The 23,625-nt window shown below is 36.0% G+C and overlaps 4 protein-coding genes across 4 annotated transcripts in view; 2 read left to right on the forward strand and 2 right to left on the reverse strand.

The window, feature by feature from the left end:
* The first annotated feature begins 78 nt into the window (after positions 1-78).
* Positions 79-4,452, forward strand: LOC138125964 (sin3 histone deacetylase corepressor complex component SDS3). The gene is made up of 4 exons (XM_069041555.1): positions 79-361; positions 410-967; positions 1,022-1,230; positions 4,310-4,452. The coding sequence occupies exons 1-4, from the start codon at positions 241-243 to the stop codon at positions 4,400-4,402; spliced, it is 981 nt and encodes a 326-aa protein (XP_068897656.1). The 5' UTR covers positions 79-240; the 3' UTR covers positions 4,403-4,452.
* Positions 4,399-5,376, reverse strand: LOC138125966 (E3 ubiquitin-protein ligase MARCHF2-like). Its single transcript, XM_069041557.1, has 2 exons — positions 5,242-5,376; positions 4,399-5,194 (listed from the first exon to the last, which is right to left on the reverse strand). The coding sequence occupies exons 1-2, from the start codon at positions 5,365-5,367 to the stop codon at positions 4,448-4,450; spliced, it is 873 nt and encodes a 290-aa protein (XP_068897658.1). The 5' UTR covers positions 5,368-5,376; the 3' UTR covers positions 4,399-4,447.
* A 544-nt stretch (positions 5,377-5,920) lies between these two features.
* LOC138125970 (uncharacterized) lies at positions 5,921-12,155 on the forward strand. The gene is made up of 9 exons (XM_069041567.1): positions 5,921-6,456; positions 6,510-7,075; positions 7,134-7,372; positions 7,524-7,736; positions 7,796-7,980; positions 8,035-8,254; positions 11,370-11,514; positions 11,567-11,851; positions 11,900-12,155. The coding sequence occupies exons 1-9, from the start codon at positions 5,921-5,923 to the stop codon at positions 12,067-12,069; spliced, it is 2,559 nt and encodes an 852-aa protein (XP_068897668.1). The 3' UTR covers positions 12,070-12,155.
* A 2,741-nt stretch (positions 12,156-14,896) lies between these two features.
* LOC138127437 (pancreatic triacylglycerol lipase-like) overlaps positions 14,897-23,625 on the reverse strand; it is a 29,871-nt gene continuing 21,142 nt past the window's right edge. Inside the window, exons 3-12 of the mRNA XM_069043519.1 lie at positions 23,451-23,605; positions 20,500-20,613; positions 20,292-20,444; positions 19,149-19,286; positions 18,939-19,026; positions 16,007-16,118; positions 15,848-15,948; positions 15,595-15,795; positions 15,191-15,518; positions 14,897-15,090 (exon numbers count right to left, since the gene is read on the reverse strand). Of these exons, the coding sequence (XP_068899620.1) occupies positions 14,961-15,090; positions 15,191-15,518; positions 15,595-15,795; positions 15,848-15,948; positions 16,007-16,118; positions 18,939-19,026; positions 19,149-19,286; positions 20,292-20,444; positions 20,500-20,613; positions 23,451-23,605 (1,520 nt within the window). The 3' untranslated portion in view covers positions 14,897-14,960. The remainder of the gene's footprint in view (positions 15,091-15,190; positions 15,519-15,594; positions 15,796-15,847; positions 15,949-16,006; positions 16,119-18,938; positions 19,027-19,148; positions 19,287-20,291; positions 20,445-20,499; positions 20,614-23,450; positions 23,606-23,625) is intronic.

The following is a 23,625-nucleotide window of genomic DNA, read 5'->3' on the forward strand; positions in this document are numbered from 1 at the left end:
ATAGTAGCGCCTCGTGAGAATTTATAAAAAAGACATGTTGAAAGTTTTGTGTGAACGATGCTTTATTCTATTGTTTTGAAATGAGGTTAGCTCGTATGTTTACCAAACTTCAATTTTGGTTTGTTGCCACACTGACATTTAATATAACCTCAACAGAGTTGTTTGTGTTCCAAATAACAAACAGTAACGATTATTTGTCGCGAAATTGTTTAAACAAACTTCAAAATTAAGTTCTCAGAGATGTCTTATTTGGGGTCTCCGTACTCCAACTCCTACAACCAAGACTACGAGTACGAAGATGACAACTTCGACGACGAAGACGACCGCGAGAACGAAGACCCCTGCGATGAGAGCGACGAAGGTGAGTGCCCTTTCGGTAAATGTATGTTTTGACGGGGCAAAAATCCAGACACCGAAGATGCCAGCGAGACCGACACGGGACGACACGAAGAACCCCTCGAAATCAAAGAACAAATGTACCAAGACAAGCTGGCGAGTCTGAAGAAGAAACTGCAGCAGCTGAACGACGGCACGCATCACGAGTACAACAGGAAAGTAAAGAAGCTAGAGAGCCAGTACAGGGAGCGGATCCGCATCAACATTTTGTACAGAGACTACAGGTTCGAGTGCGTAGAGCGCGACTACATCGGCGAGAAAAAAGCGGCGGCTAAAGATTTCGAAGACAAGAAGATCGACTTGCGGGAGAATCTCATTTCAGATTTGGAGGATAAGAAGCGGACGATCGAAGCTGAGAGGTACTCGATGGAATTAACTGGGGATTCGATGGAAGTGAAGCCTGTGATGACGCGGAAGTTGAGGCGGAGGCCGAACGATCCGATTCCGGTGCCGGAGAAACGGCGGAAGGCGCCGACGGCACAGATCACGTATCTTCTGGATGAGAAGGAGGTGGCGAATGATTTGAAAATTATCAACAGGGGGAAAGTGTTGACTCCCGTGCGCAAACCAAGTACTGTTTGTTTCGTCATATAAAAGTTGTGATTGATTTAGATTGTTTTTATAGATGACAGCAATTCTTTGAGTCCAGGACATCTGCACAGTCCTCTCAGTATTTCTTCAAGTCTCAATGATGTGCCGCTCATTGAGACGAGGATAGAAGATGGAAAACTGTTGTATGAGAAGCGGTGGTTCCATCGCGGCCAGTCCGTGTTCGTTGAAGGCAGGGACTTACCCAAGTTTCCCGCCAATATTTCAGCGATCGGTAACGACATGGTAAGTACAGAAAATATGATTGAGATCATTTTGACAGATTTAGTTGTAACCGTTCGTCCAATTTTTTCTTGATTTGAGAGTTTAACAAAATATAGAGAGAGTTAAAACAATTTATAAACAAACATCTAAGGTTATGTTCTGGTTACTGCATTTGATCAGTTCTGACTTCTGATTGGTGGAATGCTGAATTCTGATTGGACGGCAGTAACGGGTGCTAGAGTGGAGTGTTAGGTTAAAAGCTTGGAGAATGAAAGGCAAAAAACACAAATGGAAGTATTTAAATGATAGGCAACTAATAAGAAATAAATAATAATCGGTGAATGGATGGAAAACAGTAACACTATTCCTACATGTGGTTGGAGCATTTGTCAAGGTAAGGAATGCCACAAAAATGATTAACGACGTACGATTCCGGACATGGAATCTTGGCCAACATTTTTAGATATTTCTAAAAAAATGATGTAAACCAGTCATTAGTGTCATTAATAATGACAGTTATTAAAAATCACTTTGAAGTTTTTCTTGTGACATCAAAAAAGAGGGGTTATATTCAATAAAGGCCAGTTCACACATATTTGTCAGTTAAATGTCAGTCGTGGCCAAGATTCCGTGTCCGGAATAGTACAGTTGCGGCCAAATAAAGGCGACCACTAAAATGACATTTTTGTCATCTTTATAAGTTTTGGTAATTCAGGCTTTTAAAATGAAAGTTTCTCGGGTAACAAGAGACCCATACCTGTGGCACAACCTAACATTGACGGATGATGTCAATTTGAAAAATAGTTTTTTATTACAATAGAAAAAATTGCTGCCCAGTTTTATTTGGCCGCAACAGTACATAGAAACATTTAGAAACAGGTGTATTCGTTGAAAGGGCGTTGTAACATTTTTATATAATAAAGTGGTTTTTCATTCAAATCACTTTTAAAATGACATAACGATTTTGAACGTGTTATTCACTGAAAAATCACGAAATGTTCAAGAAAATTCTTGGACTTTGGAGTTTAACCAGTAATAAAAAGAGTCAAGATATTCGCACGTTATTTGAATTTGACGAGGTCGGACTTAAAATGATTAAAAACTTGTTAGTTTAGTTTGATAAGTAGACAAAGAATCTCATTAATTTGAATCTATCTACGATTCAACCAAGAGAAAAAAGTATACACAATGTCATTAGTACATATGTACAAGTTATAATTATTTAATTTTTTCTGCAAAAGTCAATTAGTTGTCCATACTTTTTGATCTATAGTGGACCTGTTGAAACAACTAATTTTTAACAAAATAAAATAGAATAGACTTACTTAACGTTCCAGACTTCTTACTGTTGCAAAGGGTTTTTTTTTTCATACAAAATTCTTTGTTCCAAAGTACTAAATTTTACTATTAAAACATATATTTGCTTTGAAAATTGTTTTTAGATCGACAGACGTAAATGTGTATGTATATGGAATGCAGCCTACAAAAATAAAAGTTTATTTTATATTTATTTTTATGTCGCAAGTGTAAAAGGTTATGTGCAAGTATTTTTATTGGTGTATTTAAGCCTTGGTAATTTTTTGTTTTATAGGTGGGATATAAAGAATGACCTTAAAGAAATGATAATTTTTATTTTTTTAAATAAAAACGAAATGAACCCAGAAAAAGTAAGACCTGTTTCCATTGGTAGAAACTTAATATTAGAAAATTACTAAATGATGTCATCAGTTTTTCATAGCGTTGTTTATCTTGGGTGACAAGAGAGTTCTTGTTTCTTTATAAGTACCTACTTAGTTAATTTGGTTTTTTTATCCACTGCTACGTACTGATCTCAACAAAACTAACCAACCATTTTGCATTGGACTCGTTCATGAAACTACTCTTGATCAAACTTTTCTCTTTATATCTTGGGGAAAATAAAAATCACACTTTTTATTCGGTTCGGTTATTCATCACCGCTTAAAAATATGACAATATTTTATTATTAAACTAATCTCGTGCCGTTCCAGTATACAGTGCACGCCGAAGGTATAGAAGGATAATAATATATGTATTTTTTCTTTTCCATTGAGTTTTTTCGAAAAAACTTGATTTTATTATTATTATTATTTTTTTTTTTTTAATTTTCAAATAATTTCCATGAATGACGTAATCACCATTTGTTTTAAATGGCAACCCTCCCATTTTGTTACAGATTTGAATCGATTATTAAATTCTGATTTATGCCGATGTGTCCCATATGACCTTTGAACTCATCGTTCCAGAGATATCAAATATATTAACGTGGTTGAATTTTGTTTTTGCAAAATCAACAAATCAATTTTTATACAACGTGTCTCAGAAATAAGTACATTAATTTTAACTGGTAATAGAACTACATAGTTAATAGCAACAATATATTTAAATAAATATATTCTTTTACTAAACCTTATAGTTATCGAATATACCAAGTCCTTGATGTACCCCCACAAGAAGTAGCACGGAAATTATTTAAACCCGAGGAGCACTCCCGACGTTTCACCATACACTAACACAATATCTGCGTATTCACTACTCGAAAATAAACTCGCCATTTTCACAAAATTTTAGCTTAAATCACAGAATCAACACGTAAACATCTGCCTTGTGGAGTCGGACAAAACTAACTAACAACTACACCGCGGCCGCGGAAAAACTGTATTCTAAAAGCACAATGTTTTGCGTGGATTTTACAAAAAGTATTATTTCACAATCACTGTCATTGGGTCAAATAACTAGAAAATGCGAATAAATAGACAGTTCGTTAATTTTTTGGGGGGAAAAATACTGAAATGAAAATTATATTTCGAAAAAATGATAAATAAAAATTTTGTTGTTCTTGACGAGAACTGTCATTGATTAAAATTAACGTATGTATGTACTTATTTCTGAGACACGTTGTATAATAAATTAAAGCAACAAATTAAAAAACGTCCATACGCACATTTTTTGTTTGTTCGATTCGTTATTCGTACCATTCGATTTCTTCCATTTTTTTTTTACATGAAAACTCAATTTCAAATCATCCTTGACATTGCAGTAAACCCCAGAAACCATGAATTGTTTTACGATTTTTTTCCAGATTTGGGTGAAGCGATCCGACACTAGTAAAGTAAAGATCAACCTCTCAAACCTTGCGCGTGGAAAAATATTAATCAAAAGGCGAGCATCTTAAACCACAAATGTAAAATATATTTAAATAAAAATAGTTATATTCTATTTAAACCGTAGTTTCTTTATTATCATTCTCATCATCTTTAGCTTCGTTTTCATCATTTCTGTTCTCATTTTGCTCAGTCTCCTCATTTTCAGGTATGTCGATCACGACTTCCGCGTTGTCGATCCGTTCTTCAGTCTCTTGCTCCAGATTGCTTTCGTCGACTTCAGTCTCGGCATCTTGCCGACTCCTGAGGTCCTCGTTGTCTTCCACAACGGACGACTCCACCGATACGGGAGTAGACATAGGCGTGTTATTAGGATTGACAGTTTCGGTAGGGTTGTGGCAACAAATGTGAGCCGTACTGGGCGGAATGTACCTGACGACGCACTCGCGCTGCCACCAATTGTACCACATCCTCGAGTGCAACCTGATCACGGAGTAAACCCACAAGTAGTACCCGATCAGCATGATCCCGATCATTATAAGCAAAGAAACGGACGTCCAGCGAGCCGCAGGCACCATAATGAACTTCTTCTGGTTGTAATAATCCGACGAGAAGAGACAAACGTACGTGATTATGATCGCCACGGGAGTTATCACGGTGCAGGCGATTATGTCGCTCCGGACCCCTCGACCGATGCCTCCGGGGGTCCGGTGGCTCTTCAACCAACGCCAGATCGACTGCTGCGAAGTGTATTTAGGCGAACGTTCAGTGCGGAACACCACATGGCACAGTTCGCACATTGTCGTGTTCGATTCAGCCAACCATCTTTCCAGACAACTTCGGTGCACGAAAGCTACAGTCCCCTGTAATTGTGGTATTATTAAGAGTCGGGGGACTGGGGCGGGTTAACCTTGCAGTGACAGGGGGCTATCAAGGCTTCGTCCTTGTCGTTGTCGTAACAGATGCGGCACAGAACGGAGATAATGGAGAGTTTGGGGTCGAGACAGGCGTTACAGGGAGAAGACGAAGGCTTCATGGTGCCAGAAAAATGTGTTACAAGGCGAGGTAGGTATCGATTATTGGACTAGAACCCGCGTTATGTAATTTAAAAGTGTTGACATTTGACGTTGACGTTTAATTTTAATACCAACTTTGACCGCCAGACATTCCTACATTTATCCTGTTTAAAACGAATAGTCTTTTATAATTCTTTAAAATAGTTAACAGTGATGTTATGATGCAACCACAAATACAAGATTAATCTCTGTCTGGTGACGTCGAGTTTGATGTGTGCTGTACTCTTGAGTGACTAATGTTGTTGTCTTGAAACGTCAAATAGAAGTGAGGTTATGTTGTGTCAAAAATGTAAATAAAAACATTTCGGCAAATTAACAACAAAGTCAGTATTAACAGTCGTCATTCCGTAACATAAATGTTCGATTAAACTAGTGCAGTTAAAATCCGTCTCTAACATACTCATTACATCGCAATCATTGTAGATTACTCTTTAATCGAATTCATGACAAACCCATCGTGGGTAGATAAGTTAACAATGTAATCACAATTAAAAGTAGTGCGACCTCGTTACAATGCACGCGATCAATTATTTCCTATTGTATTGGAAGCCGTTCGCTTGGTCGTTAATTTTTTTAATAGTGACATGCCTAAGCAACAAATTTTGCATATTACCAATCACCGGGTTTTATTTGGTCGGATATGTGGTCGTCGTCGCGATATCGAGCACTTGGCTAAGTTTTGTGACCCTCCAGAATTTTCTGCAACAAAACAAATCGTTCGACTTGCCCAAACTGCTCAACTTGAAAGTCCAGCCCCAGGAGAGGGACCTGTCCAATAATTCGGCAGCCGTCAAACAACTGACCGTCGACATCGACAAGTATTTTATCCAGAAGTGGTTCGTTTACGTAAGTAAGGATGACACCTTTAATGCGGAAAGTCGCGCCATTCTCGAAGAGGTGCTCAAGAAGATGGTCAACGTGCAGCTTAATCTCGACAATGAGATGATCGTTCACGGGGTTCTCAACTTGTACTTGAAGCACTTGAAGGAGTTTCGCAGGAGTTTGAAGCGGAGGGAGAAATATCCGGGGAAAATTAGCGATCTGTATCGGTACGCACTACTAAACCAATTTTGTTAGAGCCTTGTAACGTAATTATTCACAGGTATTCACACACGTGTAGCAGTTCGAGGAAAGCAAGAAATTATTACGTTCATCAATTGACCGCTAATTTACTGAACCACTTTATCAATTGGGAGTTGGGAAACTCATTACCATATCACGTTCTAGTCTCTATAATTTCCAAAAAAGTTATGACTTTTATTTTGAATATGTTGTCAAATCCGGAATTCTTAAATTACTACATCTTGATGGCGTGCGCTTCCACTAGTAAGAAAGTAGAGTTAAAATTGCAGAATTTTAATAGAGTGAAAATTGTTCGGATCACCGAAAAGGGTGACGCGACACCGACCGATCTCGTAAAATCTGTCAGCAAAGTCAGTTTGGACAAAGTAGATTTACCAAAGACCAAAGATATTTCTGAAGTTGACAGTGCAAGACCAAATATCACTGATTACGCAGAAATTAAAAGCGAAGAAGTCAAGATCTATGAGCCAAAAAGTTGCAAAACTTGGTACGACTCTTTGGATTTGACTTCTATACCTCTCGGACAAGATATACTGGACACGATTAGTCTAGGAGAGTCGGACAAAGATGCAGACAGCACTATAGGTTTCATTGCGCACTAATTAAATTGTAATTAAATTGTCTTAATAGCTGTAAGTTTTAGAACCGGAAAAAGACGATACGATGTCTCCTATGACGTCAGCTAAGAATTTATTGGATGAAGTTAAGCACATGACGACTCTCGAAGGGTTCAAAACTTCAATGAAGCCGATCAGTGAAGCGACAGCGAGCACGTTTCATAATATCAAGGATTTTCAAGAAAGTACCGTTAATAATTACGTTAAGCCTGTTTCGCAAGTGACGTCGACGGCGTTGCATAGGATTGGAGGTTTGCATTTACAGGTAAGAAATGAAAGGAATTGGTGAAGTTTTAAGCACGAGGCGTTAGCCGAGTGATGCAAAACAAGCCGAATAGCTGAAAAGTGACAGCGCACGAATACATATTGAATAAAATAAAAATTGTTTCTTTTGAATTGGTCGTTTGGATGTTTAGGACGAAGCCGCCGGAGTTGTGGAAGGAATTTTAGATTTTGGCCGGACCCGAATCCGTAAAGGTCTTCGCTTGACTGGTTTGCAAGACAATCCAGTCGAAGAAACAGACAAACATCCTCACAAGAAACACATAATGAAGATGACTAGAGTCAAATCCCAGGACAAAATCGACGACTTTGCGACAACCTGGATGAACCCGTTGCAAGAAGAGCCGGTGAGCCACGTTGCCGCAAGACTTGTCCGTGTACTCAATTTACAATTTCACTTTATTAGCCTAAAACTGAGACAGAAGCTAAAGCAGTACCGAAAATTCCATCGATCACAACTCACGACGAGGGAAGTCCCGAACCGGAATACGAGGAGGCCGCCGATCTGGCCACGAGCATTGCCAAGCTCAGGTCTTTGCTCGAGCAGAAGTCGTCCGAATCGAACTTATCTACGCCGGCTCTGAGTCCGATGTATTTAATTTTCCATCAACTGTTCTATTTTTAGGATGAATTTGAACGTTTTAGGCCTCCGGACGATCTTTCTAATAAAATTCTGTTGGAGTCTGAGGATGTGGACGAGACCGACGGTATGATGCCGAGTTTTTATAAGTTCTGTGCTAAAACGGCAACAGGAGTGATTCACAATACTCTCAACACTATCAAAACTGCACTTCCGGGGAACGTTGCCGATAGTGATAGGTACGACGGAACCGCTAAGTGGTTGTTTGTTGAAGCGAATTCCACGGTAAGTAATCACCATTTTTTATATTTTTTGTTTTAATTAGGAGTATTATTTTTGTCATGGTGTTCAAAAAAACTTGTGGTCAAGTAAGATGGTACTTTTTTTGTTTCCGTTAGCGTAATTAATTAGCTTCATTAACTCTCAAACCATAGATGTCAAACGTCAATTATTCACCAAATAAAAACACTGTATTATTTCTTTTGCAACAAATACTTTTTTTTGGAACTAACCAACGAGAGGCTTTTAGGTTTTCTTAGTGCAACATGGTTGTATTTTTCTTTAAATTTGTGATTTAATTTACATCAAAATGATAATCAAAGTGAGGTTATGTATCCGTAGGAAATGTTAAAATCAATGAATATTAACGTGGAATAGTTCAGTATATAGATTAATATTCTTTAGTTAAGAGACTTACTAAGTAAAAAGACGATTTGCATTTTGAAAACAGAGAAAAGCGGCCCATTTGACCACTTTATCTTGAACGCTGTGTTAACTAAGGATTAAAATCCCGAAATAGTCGTTACAATAATTGCATAATCGGATTAGTGCAATAAAAGAGTAATTAATAATAATCATTATCTCCTTAAGTAATTGCACGTGAATTTATAGGTACCATAAATGGCCAGATTTGATTAATAAAAAATCTAATCGAATTACTTTTATACAGGGTTATTAAAAATGGCGCATATTTATGTCACACGAATCTACGTTGAATACCAAACAAAAAATTCTAATTTGAATTTGGTCTTAAGACGAATAGTTAAAAAAAAAATTATTATCAAAAATGACATTAATGACAATCCTTGTTGCTTTCTGACTTTACTCAAGTTCCAAAAATCACTGGCTTAGTTGCAATGTCGCATTAGTTTCAAAATTTAGCACAGCAAAGGCTTTGTATTTTTTAAAATGAAATTACAAATAAACCAATAATCAAAATGGTAAAATTTGTGCTGGAATATTTATTTTACTTGTTGAATTATGTGTTATTGATACTATTTAAATCATCAATCGAAGCAGATTTCCAAGTTTGACTGCTAATAACTCCATGAGCAGCGGGTTAGCAGTAAATTGATACTAGAGTTTTTTCCTTGTCTTTCAACGTAGAATCCTGTGATGTAAATATTATGCGCCATTTTAAATACACCCTGTATACTCTGTTCATTTTATTTTATCCTCCTTGATAATTGTCAACAAACAAACCTTGTCAGGTCTTACAATTCGACTCTAATTGGATGTAAACATCTTGGAATAACTTTATTAGCAAAAAAATCATTGTAGATGTAAGACTAATTAAAACAAAGTAAAAAATAAAAATCAATGCGTGATGTTTTTACGACAGAATGAAAATATAAAATAATCATCATTGTGGGTGTTATTGAAGGCGTTTATTCTTGAACTCGAAAAAATTAACATTTTTTGTTAACACAAAACTACAAGTTCAGAGTAAAAGAGTTCATAACTGGACGTAAAAATGGAGCATTTTGATAACCACTGTCGAAAATATGTTCTCCACTTTTAAAATGTTTTTATAAACAAATAACAATTAAAAAACGAAATTTAAAGGCTGAAGGTGGAAATAAAAGTTTGTATGCAACTCGCTTAGCAATTAATCTTTACTGGGCTTACTGGCTTATGGAGACTCGTTCCTTACGTCACTCGTCCCACAAGTGCCAGCGCGCCCGTAAAGATTAATTTACTAAGCAGGTCACATAATAGTTATTTACATAAAAGTCAGGAAAATCTCACATTACTGAAGAGGAGCTAAATTGAAATACGAGGCACTTTGTGCCGAGTATTTTAAAGCTCCGAGTCAAGTAAGAGGTTTTACTGACGAGTTTTGTATTACATTTTTCCGGAAATCGTTTAGAATTTTTTTTACAAATTCCACATAAATCAAGTTTGTCAATTTTGTTGGCACCTATAGTTGCAAAGTAAAAAACATCGAAAAAATTTATTTTGCGTCTTGTAAAGTCTTTACAGTACTAGTCCGGAAAATTCAATTTTCCTGCGCGTAAATAAGCAGCAAAATGTTGTTTCCAAGACTATTACCTGCGCTGTGTGTTTCTTGCTTGTTGATGTTCAGTAAATACCTTAAAATATGACGTTGTAGTTGTAGAAATGAAACATCGAATGAAAGAAAATTGTTCGCAATATTTTCCCCTTTATTTAATTTTGCAAACACGACGATAATTTTAAATACCAATCTCGTGATAATGGTTTCGCAAATTGAATCTCCAAGTGCACACACGGAACTAAATGAGAACTAGGAAATAACAAAGCGGAACTACTTTTTTCTGTGTAATTAATGTTAATCAGTGTCGTCCCACACGCCACAGAATTCCAAACCTAATGACTTGCGTTTAACTTTTTTTTCATCCGCAAGATAATTCTAGTGATCTGTAACATGTTCGTGTACCTACGTCTAAGTGTCTTCTTTTACCCAATATCCTGCCATTGTCTACATCGACAAGGTGAAGAGTAACAATGTCCAATAAAAGAAATAACGTGTGCTCAATTACGTGATTATTCTGTAACAAGGCTTGGCGCCTTTCCATTTAATAGCACTTGAGGTTGAGCATTTATTTCGTAAGACTTTTTTGTACGGAAGTGGAATACATTGCTCTTCACTTCTTCGATTCTCGAGCGTGTATTATGTTTTTCTGGCGCGAATGTTGCCGTTTCTTTCCGTCCTTCTTGTCATGTTGATAGATTTTCATTTGTTTTTTCGCTGCTCATGTGACGTTTTGTACCTACTTTGTGTATTATTTGACAGTTCGGTGTTATTTTGTAAGAAGCACAATACTTTACTACTTTACTATTCATCCCTGTTTTTACAACGAATAGAATTTACATTTTTCGTTTATCGTTTTATTTACGTACCTATAGTTTATTGTTGTGGATTTTTGATATTTTTTAAAATGTCTGATTTAAGCGAAATTGATTATAAATTTACAGTCGTCACTAAAACGAATGAATAGAACAGAAGAAAATTGTAGTAAAGCTGAAAAGGAAGAAAATGTGCCAATTTGCGTGCCACGAAAATATCTTTCCTTAAAACCAACATTTTCTAAACTTTTTTTAACAATTCTTTTAATATACTCGTTTTCAATTCTGAAAGGACTCGGACCTCTTCGTCCGAATGCACAAACTCCTCTGCGAGAGAAAAGTCTTCTGCACAGTGGACACGGCTTACGAAGCCATCGATTCTTTAGGCTCTCTACAACAAGGTGACAAGTTACAACAATCCAACATTCACTTTGAAGGCAAGCCTCATACTCCCACCATCAACATCCAATTATTCGGTATCACTTTCAGACGAACTTGACGACTTTGAAGTTAAGCTACCAGTCACCAAAACTCTCTTCGACATTTTATGCGAACTGTTAGCAGACACCAAAGACACATCTCTAACTCAAGAACCCGTGATTAAGTCAGCTCTCTTGCTTTTCGGCAACTACATCGAAGAAACTATACTAAACCAAACCAGTTATTATTTGCACTACTACTGCACCAATGCCAAAATCCCATCAGAAACTAAAATAGAAACTCTGTCTCTGGAGCTCGAGGAATTCGTGGGAGTTGTCTTGAGTGGTGTACCAGGTGATTCGTGAGAAAGTAGACGAGCAGGTTGTAACGTTGTGGTTGCAGATTATTTCAAGTATCTGATTGGGGAAACGACTCTAAGAGACGTCGCAAATTTGTTTGTTTCGTCGCTGCAAGTGCAGAAGATCAATCAGGACATGGTGATGCAAATTTTCGAAATCGTTTGTATCAAGATGATGGATGGGAGTAAGCAGTTGTCGCCTGTTTCCGCTTGAAGTTAACGATGTTTTAACGATGTTAAGCTTTAAATTATTTATTTATTAGTTGATGTACCTTCAAATAAATTTTATTGTCAATGGAATTTTTTTGTTTAATTTTTGTTTAAAATGAAAGTTAAAAAAAAAGAGTGTGTGCTTAAGACCGCACGACAGAAGTGAAAACTTCTACATATAATGCTCGTTACTGATTTTAAGTAATTATGTAGGTACTGTTACGATTTAAATCGCCGCGCGATTGTAAATCTTCGCGATTTTTCTAGAATGTTCTAGAATCCATCGCGACGGAAACGTACTCGGACTTCCGCCGAAAAATCTGCGCACAGAGGGGGTGGAAGCTATAAATCGGGGGAACCAGAGACAGAACGTGGATTTTTCACGACCTTTTGCCGGGAGTGTTGTCAGTGCCTGGGGAGAGTCAAGGGGACAGTGATCGAGTGAATTTGCAGGGCCGACGAGACGACGTAGTGGAGTTCACGAGGGCCGTTGGAGACGATTCGTCTAAGTACCACCGCCCACATCGCCAAGCGGATCACGGACTTCACTACGGAAGGTTCCAGACCGAACGCTTTTGCGGATCAGGATCTCGTCGGGTCCTGTCAGTCCAGGTCGTCCCCGGACTCACCGGAAGGTGCCGGATCTACCCTCCAGCAAGTCAGGAGCAGTGGTGACACCCCATTTTCCACAGGCCGTGGCTTCCCAAAGTTTCGGTTGTATTTTGTCACTCCGTCGAACTAATTGAGCGTTGGTATTTAACTATAGTCAAATTTCCATTGTCACTCATTATTTCGACGGATGAAAAGTTCTATCAAATTCCTTTAATTTGTATATCGCGTTTAGGATTTATAATTTGTTCCACTGTTAAAGTTGCAGTTTTGTCATAAGGCGCGTCATTTCATTAATCGTACTAACTTAAGAAAAAATTTCCTTATCAAGTCCGTCGGGTTTTTATATTCACGAACGATTATCAATCCGTGAGTGACCTCGCCAGGAATTGTGTATCGCGCTCACCGAACATTTTTTTGCGCGTGGTTCTTCACCGGTCCGTACCGGAGAAAAACATCTTAACTTCAATTCTTTTTTTTGGAGCGAAGGAAGACTTGGAGGACCTCTCCGCTTATGCGGGCGGCGTAGCCGAATAGCGACGTTACGTAGGACCAGTCGGCCTTCCTCCTTCGCTAAAGAAGGGAATTTTTTTTACTGTTTCGCCGGTACTCGTTCGTTGAATATCTGGGACCCGGAGGACCCTCCGAGGAGTTAGGGTTATTCAATTTTGTACACGCCATAGGGCTAGTCAGGCTTCGTTGTTTTCTTTTTCATTTATATCATTATTTTCATTGTTTGACATCTGAATAAACGATTAGTTGGAAGATTGTGTATCATTTCCCGTACTCCGGGCTGTTCTCACCAATTTTTCAGCTTCGGTCGGCGTTTCTCATGGTTCGCATTGTAAATCGAGTCGAAGCCACGACTTGTTCGTTATACCCCTGAACATTCCGGATTTTGTAACCGGTAACAGGGTTGCCCAGTTTCGGGAGCGTAATTTATAACGTAACAGTACCTACCTATTCTATAAAAAATATATCATTATGGATGATAGTTCTTGGAGGAATAAGGAGCAAGGCATAAATAAACTAGGCAAAAATGAATAGGGAATTTTTCCATTTTTTAATTTTTTATAAATATTGTTTAAAATTTGTAATGAAAGGTGTGAAATATAAATATATACACCTTAAATGTAATGATTCAAGTACCTGTAACATTTTAAATTTATCTAGCGTTTAAGAATACGTGGGAGGATTGGGGCAATTATTTTGCTTTTCAAGAAAAATTGTGGAATTCCCTATTCATTTTTGCCTAGTTTAATTAATCTTATTTAAATCCAATGCTGTTTTTAATAAATAAACATCAAAAATCTGTATTTTTCAATAGAAACTGCAATTACGTCCGCTTTTAGAGGTACACTCGGGCAAAATTTGTGAGGTTAGGTTTGGATGTATACCTAAGTTTTATTTTCTTGACGATGATATTGCAACACATAACACAACACAAGTTTTCATAGCAATATCAATACCCTGTATTATGATAATTTGTCCATTTTCCTCTTCACATTGTGCTACACAAATTTTTCCAATAGATGAATAATTGTTGAAGCCATATAAGTGAGAATTCCTACATTCATCTGTAAACTTACAATATTTGTCGTGTCTTTATCGTTTATATGATATAAAACTATACAGGGTATTTCACGAGTGATAATTAGCCTGACGGAATAATAAATTCAACCCACAATACATTTTCAAAAAAAGCCGGACAGTTTAATGTCAGTAGCCAGCTTTTTTCGGAAATATAGTGCGGGTTGCATTACTTGCATTTTAAATTACGTCAGGCTTATTAATATTATCACTCGTGAAATATTCTGCATATATAGAATCTAGATATAGTCCAATTTTTACCCTTTTGAGGTGACGTCATTATCTAGTAACTTTACGTATGTTTGAGCTAGGATCAGAAACAAATTTGAATTGATCATAAATAACTATAAATGTGTCAAATTTGTTGACAATTGCTTCGAAAGGTTATGTTTGTAATCAATGTACGTAATAAGTGAAAGAAATTAAAAATTGTCAAATTGACAGAAGCAGAAAATAACCTTAAAGTGACCATCAATAAATAAACGTGCCTTTTTTTTTTTGTTTTTTTCTGTTTCTGTCGTTCCAATAAAGAGCAAGCGAGGAAGGAAATCGTGACGTCACCTCAAAAGGGTAAAAATTGGACTATACCTATACAGTTGATGATTTGATGAAGGAATAAATAATTCTTCGCGTTTATTAACAACAATTTATTAAAACTAACTTAATTAGGTACAATTAAGTGATCACTGGTTAATATTAGCTCCTGTTGAACTTGTCTGACTGTTTGCACAGGTCGACGAAGACGCCTTTGCCTCTGCTTGCGATGTCCGAGTAGCTCTTCTTGCCTTTGGGACACAATGTATTGGAAAATGGAGCGTCTCTTTTCCTGTAAAAAAGTCGTAAAAAGCGTTACGAAATCCGCCAAAGAGTGCATTCGAACTGATTAACAATAAAAAATGTTTTAAAAAAATGTGCAAGCGACGTACTCCCTGCCAGGCAACGCCATCTCATCCACTGACACACTCTCCACGTACAAGTGGTCGTTGCACCAAAACAAACAAATAGTTTTTGGTTCCAGCACATTCAGTTCATACTCCCAATTCAGTTCCACTTTTTTAATGTTACCCCCCAAGTCGGCGGGGTGCGACACTACACTGGTGAAAGTGGTCCCGTGTTCCAGTTTGGTCTCCCCGGGCGTCAGGTCGACGTGAATCACCCCTGCGGAGCTGTGAAGGGCGGCCTTGATGAAACCTTGGACCCACGACTCGGCCATTTTGGGTTTAGCTAACTCTATTCTCACTCGGTACAGTCTTCCTGCGGACAAAAGCAGAAAACAAAACGTGGAGAAGTCTTAATTAATTATTACAGTGGGGGTTTTATAAGTACTCACGGCAAAAGGGGAACTCCCTCCCCGTTGTTAAGTAGTACTTATTCCCGATCAAGTCGCTCATTTTCGACGGGTTGATCTCGTTGTTTTCTATCCCGGGGCTGGTGTTGGCGTGGTACCCCATCACGGCACAGTTCGTAGAGCCCGGTTTACATGTGAAGCACTTACCAGACATGAACTGGTCGAAACTGGAGCACTGGTGCCCTAAAATGATCATGTTTATTGCGCGAAAATGACGAAAGTTCGAAGTTTGTACCGATGTAAGGACATTGGGCGTTTATGCTATCTATAAATAATTTTATGGCTCTAATGTGGTTACAGGCGACCAAAACTCTGGACGCTTCCTCTAGACCGTCTCTGCAATAAAATTCATCATCGTTTATTTAATGGAGTGGGAGATCAGCGGGGTGCTTGCCTGATGAGAGTGAGGGGTACGAGAGGGGTTTGGGTTATATCACATCCGGGTTGTTCCTTCCCGTTGTTGGGGTAGAAGTCGAGGTGGCCGCAAGGCTGGGACATTCCATAACCTACAATAATTGGAACAAATTGTAGAGTTCAAATATCAATGTAGACAATATATTTACCATAACCTACAATAATTGTAGAGTGAGAATATCAATGTAGACAATATATTTAGAAATTAATTGAAGAGGTAAAAAATTGTCAAAGAGTGGTGGAGAAAAATCTAGAAATTTATTGATCAGAACGGGGACAGATACGCATTTTTAAGCTTTCTTTATTTTAGCAAGACAGTCTGCGAAATTTTGGTAAAAGTATTAAATTAATATACTTACTCGTATTTACCACTTTGAGAAAGTTTTTGGAGTATTGTTAATACAAAGAAGACCATGAGTCGGCTAAAACTGGTAATGAAACAAATATTTCGTATTTGGACAAATATTATTTCTGGTTAGGCTCTACTCGCTCTATTTGTCTTGTCGCTGTTGACATTATTTCAGATAAGTGACCATAACTAATTGATGAACCAATACGAATAAAAAAAATTTAAACTGAACCATGTCGGTGGTTTTTGCAACGCATGCAGAGCTAATCTAAGTATTTTTAAGTTGGACGATAATGATAATTAAGTACAATGTCCAAATGGTAAAAAAGTAAAATAAACGAGAAGAAAGAAAAAACAGAAAATCAAGAAGCAGTCAAGAATTGCGACTCCTAAAAATATTGTGTGAAGTTTGATCGATGAATTAGGATATGAAAGATAATGAACAGCGGCTAAAGAACGGAGCCCTGAGGCACACCGTAACATTGCTTAATCGATCATATATTCACAAAAGTAGTTCCAAGTGACAAGTAGGAATTTATTAGTTTGATTAAGTGTGTGATAAGCTAATGTGGTCCACTTTGGCGATCAGTAATTTATTTTTACCAAACTTTTTGCATTATTCAAGGCTTCTGACACCGTGAATTAAGCAACTAGGGTCGATAATACTTAACGTCCACTTATAAATCCGTAATGGTTCAGAGACAGAAATCTATAAACGTGATTTCGAGAACGAAAAAGATTTTCAAAAATTTTGGCAAATGTAGGGTCGATGAACAAATAAAACTGGGACACTTAAAATGTATGCTATCTAAATCAGACTAGTGAATTGTAAATAAAGGATGTTTTTTAAAATTTGGCGTCGAAGTAGGCGTGGGAGAGTCGATTGAGATCCCACCACTCGTGTAACAGCGTAAGATTTAAACAGCTGATCCGTGATCCATAACCTGTATGGTGCGTTCACAATCGACAGTTTTGTCAGTGTCTGTATAATGTCATAAAAAAGTTAACCTATTTGTGATAAAGCCGTAATTAAACGAAGCAGATTTGTAAATTTTGACTTATGTGATTGTCATTTTTGTCCCAGTTTTATTCGTCCGCCGACCGTACCTATAATCTGTTTCAAAATAAAAAATGCACCACCTGTTGACTTATGTTGGCAGAAAAAAGAAATTCCTAGAAAAAGTTTAATTTTTTTGGGTTGACTCAACCTCCCGCCAAAATTTGACATTGAACTGTTGAGTTTATTTACGAAACACAAAATAATTATTAGGTACGTACAATAGTATATTATGATACAAGTTTATAAGAAAGCCTTTAAAGCACGCGAGACGAGCACGACGCGTAGCGGAGTGCTTTTAACGTCGCAAGTGCTTTAAAGGCCCTTATAAACGTGTATCATATGCTATTTTTTATTATACCTGCACTACAATCTGAAAATTATAACAAAAAAATTAAATTGAAATACCTTTTCCGAAGTATTCTGTGTCATTAATCGTTGATATAGAAATGGTCAATTGTTGTTGTTTCGTTGCTATTATAAATTGTGTATTTACCATTGTTCAAAATATAGGTGAATTTGTTGTTACATAAGCGACCCTTAAAGCTTTAGTGTTTTGAAGGCCCTTTTTCGCACGCATTTTAGTGTCAAAAACCGGGATTATGATTCAGGTATAATAAAAAAAGGTTTTAGCTCTCATATCATACTTTTCGAGTGAAATAATAAAATGAGAATAAAAACACGATGAACTACGACCAAAACGATTGTCCAACAGTTTTCTTTTATAACCCCACTTTTTTCTGACACTTGCAGACACACTAAAAACAAAAGTTGGCGCCGTTGTCGGTTGTATTTTCAAGGTAGAATGCATTGTTGGTGAATTTTTGATTTTGAAACAGATTATATGGTTCTATGGCTTTCAAGATTTAGCATTATTTTAACACATACAGCATGTCCTCCGCACTTTGGGTTTAAAGAAGTTGTCACAACAAACATTGAAACATTTGTAACAAACGCCAATTAGTTTGAACAAACTCATATTTTTTGTTGAGACTCACTTCGGGCTTTTGCTTCAGGGCAATATAACGGGCCTTCAAATAAATTTATGTTTAGAGCAACCTATGGAAATTCAATTGTTTGCAACATTTTTCCAGCGTAGAAAATGACACAAGAAACGCCTGACATTTTAAGGAAATAAAATTAGGTTAGAAAATATTTTTAATTTTTGTAGTGCATTTTCCGTATTCTCCCTCCACGGAATATGACAATAGGAAATTGGGAAAAAGCTTACTATGCATACTATGCAACTCCGAAGAATAATTGGTTACCTACAAAAATTACTTTACACTGTTAAAAGAATTAGAATGTCTCCTACGCCTACTCTAAATATATATTTATTTGAAGGCCCGATATTTTGTAGTATTAGAGAACTGTACTAAATCGCTACGGTTTAATTAAGATATATCGTCATCTTGGTTTGTCAACTGTTTCAAATACATAAATTAAAAAATGATTTTAAGAAAGTCTTGACGTCAAGCTTCAGCAAAAAATCGTAATGTCACTTACCGAGGAATATTATTCCTTTGCCATCTGTATGGATAACGTCAACAAATTCTGCATCTGTTGGATCCAGCCTTACATGTGAGGGCATGCCCTGAAAAAGGATTAATATAAAAATTAATTAATTCTCTGGCAGTAAAACAAAAAACTATTGACAAAAACTTCAATCACATAATTTTTTTTTTATTATTTTTCACACTTTAAAGAGCTGATTACCTGAAAAAAGGGTTCCGCAGGGTCCAATCCTGTAATTCTTCCCAACTTTGGAATCATTGATCCTGCATATCCAGCCGTGTGTGCTCCTAACGAGTGACCTATGATGTGAATGTCGCTGGCATCGATGTCATATTTTTTCTGTGAAATTTCCTCTCATTAATTTTGTAATTTTTCAAGAAGAAAAAATTAATTAAACTGACTAACATTTAATTTTCATCATCCGCTAGTTCAGTCTCTCAAAGAAGAAAGAGTAAAAATGTATCAACCAAAGTTGTTGTGATATTCAAATAATTTCCAATTTCTGTCAATAACGTGTGTTCAAAAAAAAGATGGTCAAGTGCTTGCGTAAACCTGTGGCATCATGGCATCAAGAAGGATGAGTGTTCAGTTCTTGTTTGAACTAACAGACGAGTTTTGCTGGTTTTCTTGGTGCAACACGGTTTTTACTTTAAATGAATCAATTTAACTTACTTATTAAAGTGGGTTATGTATCTGAAGAAAGTATCAAAGAATAACTAAAAGGACGATCTGTGATTGTAACACAGAAAGAAAGGCGTCGCCTGCTTGGCCACAATTTTTTTTGAACACTTGTTACTTAATGAATACATTGATAAACCAAATAGTTCATATTAGGAAATTTGAGTGATTAAAAAATGGGATATTATTTCCGAGAATTTACATCAAATAATCTAAATTGTTTGTTAAAGAGAATTTAATTTTTTTGTAGAAAATAAATCGTTTTGTAAAATTTCTTAAAAACAACAAATATTTGGTTCGTTTAACACCAATTACCAGATTTGTCTTAAGTACAAAGATTTATATCACTTACGGCGAAACTATAGTATATTTTTTCCTGGTAGGTGGTTGCGCGCGCATTTACAAAATCCTGCAACGAAATGCGACCTCCTTATTGGTTATTCTATTCTACTAACCAATAGGGAGGTCACATTTCGTTGCAGGATTTTGTAAATGCGCGCACAACCACCTACCAGGAAAAAATATACTATACGAGTTTCAAGGTCACACAAGCACGTTTCTTTCAACAACAAAATCATTTAAGAATCACTCGGTATATAATTTTTAAAATTTTCTACCGTCAAGCTTTTACATTTTTGTTCAATTCCAATTTCAGTAATTAATTACCATCAAAAATTTGATCAAGTGTGCGATCTCCATCCCCACCAGCCGTGTATTGGCAGTGGCTTGGGTGTACAGGGGTAGACTACCCCCGGCCCAGTCTACGACAATGACGTTCATGTCGCCGGCTTTGATGAGCTCATCTTTCATATCTCTTACCTAAAACGAGCAACAATGCAGACGTGGACAGGTGCTAGAATCGTGAACGTTTTACCCAATTGGAGAGAGGGGTATCGATGAAGCCGTGAACAATAAACTTTGTGCTTTTGTTGGGGTCGAAGTGAGACTCTTCGATGGTGCTCTCGTCTTCGACTCTGAGGAATGTGCCCTGAAAGTGAGAATTTCAAGGGTAAGAATAGGAGGAAGTGAAAGGTGCTGGTGCATCATCGGTTGAGAGTTTGAGAAAAGCAGGAAGTTAAAGCTTTGACATTTGATAAATGGTACATCTGATGCATAATAGATTTTTGTTGCTAAAATGTCGTTAATTTGTTAGAGATTACTGTATTTGAATAGGCGCTGTTTGTGCTGTTAAGTACATTTTCTAAAGCAACAAAGAAGTAGTTATTGTGTTAAGTAACATTTAACAGACAACTTTTAACTACAAGTTTGTTATTTAGTCATATAACGCTCTTTTCTTTGGAATTAAATTATTTATGAATGTAACATTTTTTTTTTTAGATTCACGAGTAGTAAAAATTAATTGACAGTCATCGCTAGAATAAAGTGATAATTTCTTCAGAACAGTGGTTTTATTTTAAATGTAGTAAGATATAAAACACAAAAAATAATGTTGAAAATATAAAATAAGAGAAATTAAAGTCCATTCAAAAATCAAAAAACCACCACCTGTTGCTTTAGGTTGGTAAAATTTAAAAAACCCTAGGCAGATATTTTTTCATACTATGTTGGTTAACTATAAATTATGACATTTATTTGATTGAAAATGAAATTCAATTGCTTTGAATTTCGTTCATATTGTTTTATTAGCAGCACGTTTCATTTATTTATTGATCCTTATTATTTTTACTTAAACATGCCCAGAAAAACAAGACACTTAATAGACATTTAACCTCAAAATTACAAGTCTCACCAAATTTTGCACTAGACAGCGTTGCCGATAGTAGTTATCGAGGAAAATGCGACGTTGGTGGTTTTTTGATTTTTGAATGGACTTTATACATCTTAAAACGTCTCAATTAGAAGAAAAATTTACGGAACTGTGAGTCATCTTGAAGTAATAATTCATTTAATTAGACTATTTGCATTGAAGCCTTATTCTTTTTACGGTGGGCTTCAAAAAAAACGTAAACTGTCAGAAAAAGTTCTGTCAGATTTTATTAAATTGTTATAGTTTGTCAAACAGACACAAATTGACAAATTAAATTTCCAATTCCCATTAGGTCAAATTTCATTTCCCGTTTTTTTGAAGCAAACTTTTTTACGCAGAAAAATTGTAGTCAAATCAAATTAAAACTGATCAGAAAAAATGTTAAATAAAAATTACGAATTACATTTCCTATTTTTTAAATCAATGTCAAATCAACATTTAGTAAGACTTTTTTTATCTCTCTGGAAAAAAAAGATTTGAAAAAACTTGTTTAGAAAGTCTAGAAAACTTTAATATTAGAGATATTGCATTCAAACTTTATTTAAATAAATGCATGCGCTGTGAAATAACGCTACATATTGATTTAAAGTTATTGCAATTTATCAAGGCCTTAACGTTATTAAAAGACATTGCAAAGTTGACAAGTAGTGTGTCAAAAATGGACGAAATGTTAGAAACTGCAATTTTAGGTGTCCAAATGACGATGATATTGAAGAAGCAGTTCATCACTTTATTTCTAACTTATTTCGGTCAAATCGCACTCAAACTTTTTTGAATTGTCAAACTGTTGACATATGAGAAATGTCAAAAATAACGTTAACGTCTTGCGGTATACGTCCGCAATTTACGTAAAGTGCAATCGTTATTACCGTATATGTGCTAAAAATTGACACTTAGATGTCAGATGTCAAAATAACGTCTTTTTAAATATTGCTAACCGCTATATGACACTGCAATATCTCTCTATCTCTTTACTTAATCAAATACCTACTATAAATAATAAAAATTTTCAAATGACTTAATTTAAGAAAAACGTACCTAATACAAAATATAAAAATGTAAGAAGTCCTACTTATATCTTTTTTTTTTTGGAAAACCAAAATAAGTAATAAACATACCTATTTCATAATGCATAATGGATAGAATGCAGCTGCAACTAGCTTTAAATAGATGCGAAAGTTTCATCGTAAGAGTCCGTTTTTATAGTCAAAATAAGACGACTAAAGGCAACGACCTTGCTCTGATTGTAAATCAGTAAAAGTTGTAGTATTTAATATTGTTTTGATCACAAATGATTGATAACTTGCAAAAACTTTAAAATTGATTTACTGCAAAAATAATTGTAATCATTTTTAACAGCAACATCTTTGATTGATTATGTTTATTTTCAAATTTTGTTTGTTTCATTTGGATCAAATGTATTCAAATGATTCAGTTATGTTTGTTTTGCTACTACTGCTGAGTTGTTACAAATTAAGTGGCAAAATGTGACATTTTCGTAAAATATATTAAAATCAAGACCATTATTTTTATCAAAATCAAAACGTATATTTATGTATTCTATTTATAAGTGTAAAAAATTATCCTTTATTGCAGGAACGGGTTTAAAATACGACCGAGGTACGAGGGAGTATTTTAAAGGATGTGAGTGCAACAAAGGAACTTTTTACACGTATGTCTTACAACATTTTATCTACGATCGTGAGATCATCGCACCGGTTTCAACATAAATTTGTATAAAATAATTATTATTGATTCAATATTTTATGAATAACCAACAAATTGTATTGTTGTATTCTGACAGTTCTGTGCCATAAAAGCGTGCACTAAAAGTTTTATGGCACGAATCCGTCAGTTCACTAAACGTCAACTTTGACAACGATTTTTAGTGCAAAAAGGGCCTACTTTTTACACGATCGTAGATAAAAAAAATCAATGTTTAGAAGTTAGTTGGGAACTTGAAACCTTAAAAAATTGTTTATGAATTCAGGTAGAGAGCAAAGGTGCTAAACCAAGAAAATAATAATTTTTTACGAAAGTAAAAATAATTGGGATACCTCGTTCGGATTGGAGCGCGTGTAGAGAATGAACCTCGTGTTGATAACATTTCTGGCCAACGGAAAGAGATTGATGGGCCTCAGTATCAAATGGTACCAACTCCTGGTGATATTCAAGCATCCCAACGCATCATAACACCTAGTCTCGTTCTCGACTGCAAACAAAAATTTGAAT

Source organism: Tenebrio molitor, chromosome 3, assembly GCF_963966145.1.
Source record: "Tenebrio molitor chromosome 3, icTenMoli1.1, whole genome shotgun sequence".
In the NCBI taxonomy this organism is placed as follows: Eukaryota; Metazoa; Arthropoda; class Insecta; order Coleoptera; family Tenebrionidae; genus Tenebrio; species Tenebrio molitor.

Coding starts and splice junctions, on each gene's coding strand:
- LOC138125966 (XM_069041557.1), bottom strand. CDS start 5,367: ATGAAGCCTTCGTCTTCTCCCTGTAACGCCTGTCTCGACCCCAAACTC. Junction 5,195..5,241: donor TAGCCCCCTGTCACTGCAAG/GTTAACCCGCCC, acceptor CCACAATTACAG/GGGACTGTAGCTTTCGTGCA.
- LOC138125964 (XM_069041555.1), top strand. CDS start 241: ATGTCTTATTTGGGGTCTCCGTACTCCAACTCCTACAACCAAGACTAC. Junction 362..409: donor CTGCGATGAGAGCGACGAAG/GTGAGTGCCCTT, acceptor GCAAAAATCCAG/ACACCGAAGATGCCAGCGAG. Junction 1,231..4,309: donor CAGCGATCGGTAACGACATG/GTAAGTACAGAA, acceptor ATTTTTTTCCAG/ATTTGGGTGAAGCGATCCGA.
- LOC138125970 (XM_069041567.1), top strand. CDS start 5,921: ATGCACGCGATCAATTATTTCCTATTGTATTGGAAGCCGTTCGCTTGG. Junction 6,457..6,509: donor AAAATTAGCGATCTGTATCG/GTACGCACTACT, acceptor AATTATTCACAG/GTATTCACACACGTGTAGCA. Junction 7,373..7,523: donor TTGGAGGTTTGCATTTACAG/GTAAGAAATGAA, acceptor TTGGATGTTTAG/GACGAAGCCGCCGGAGTTGT.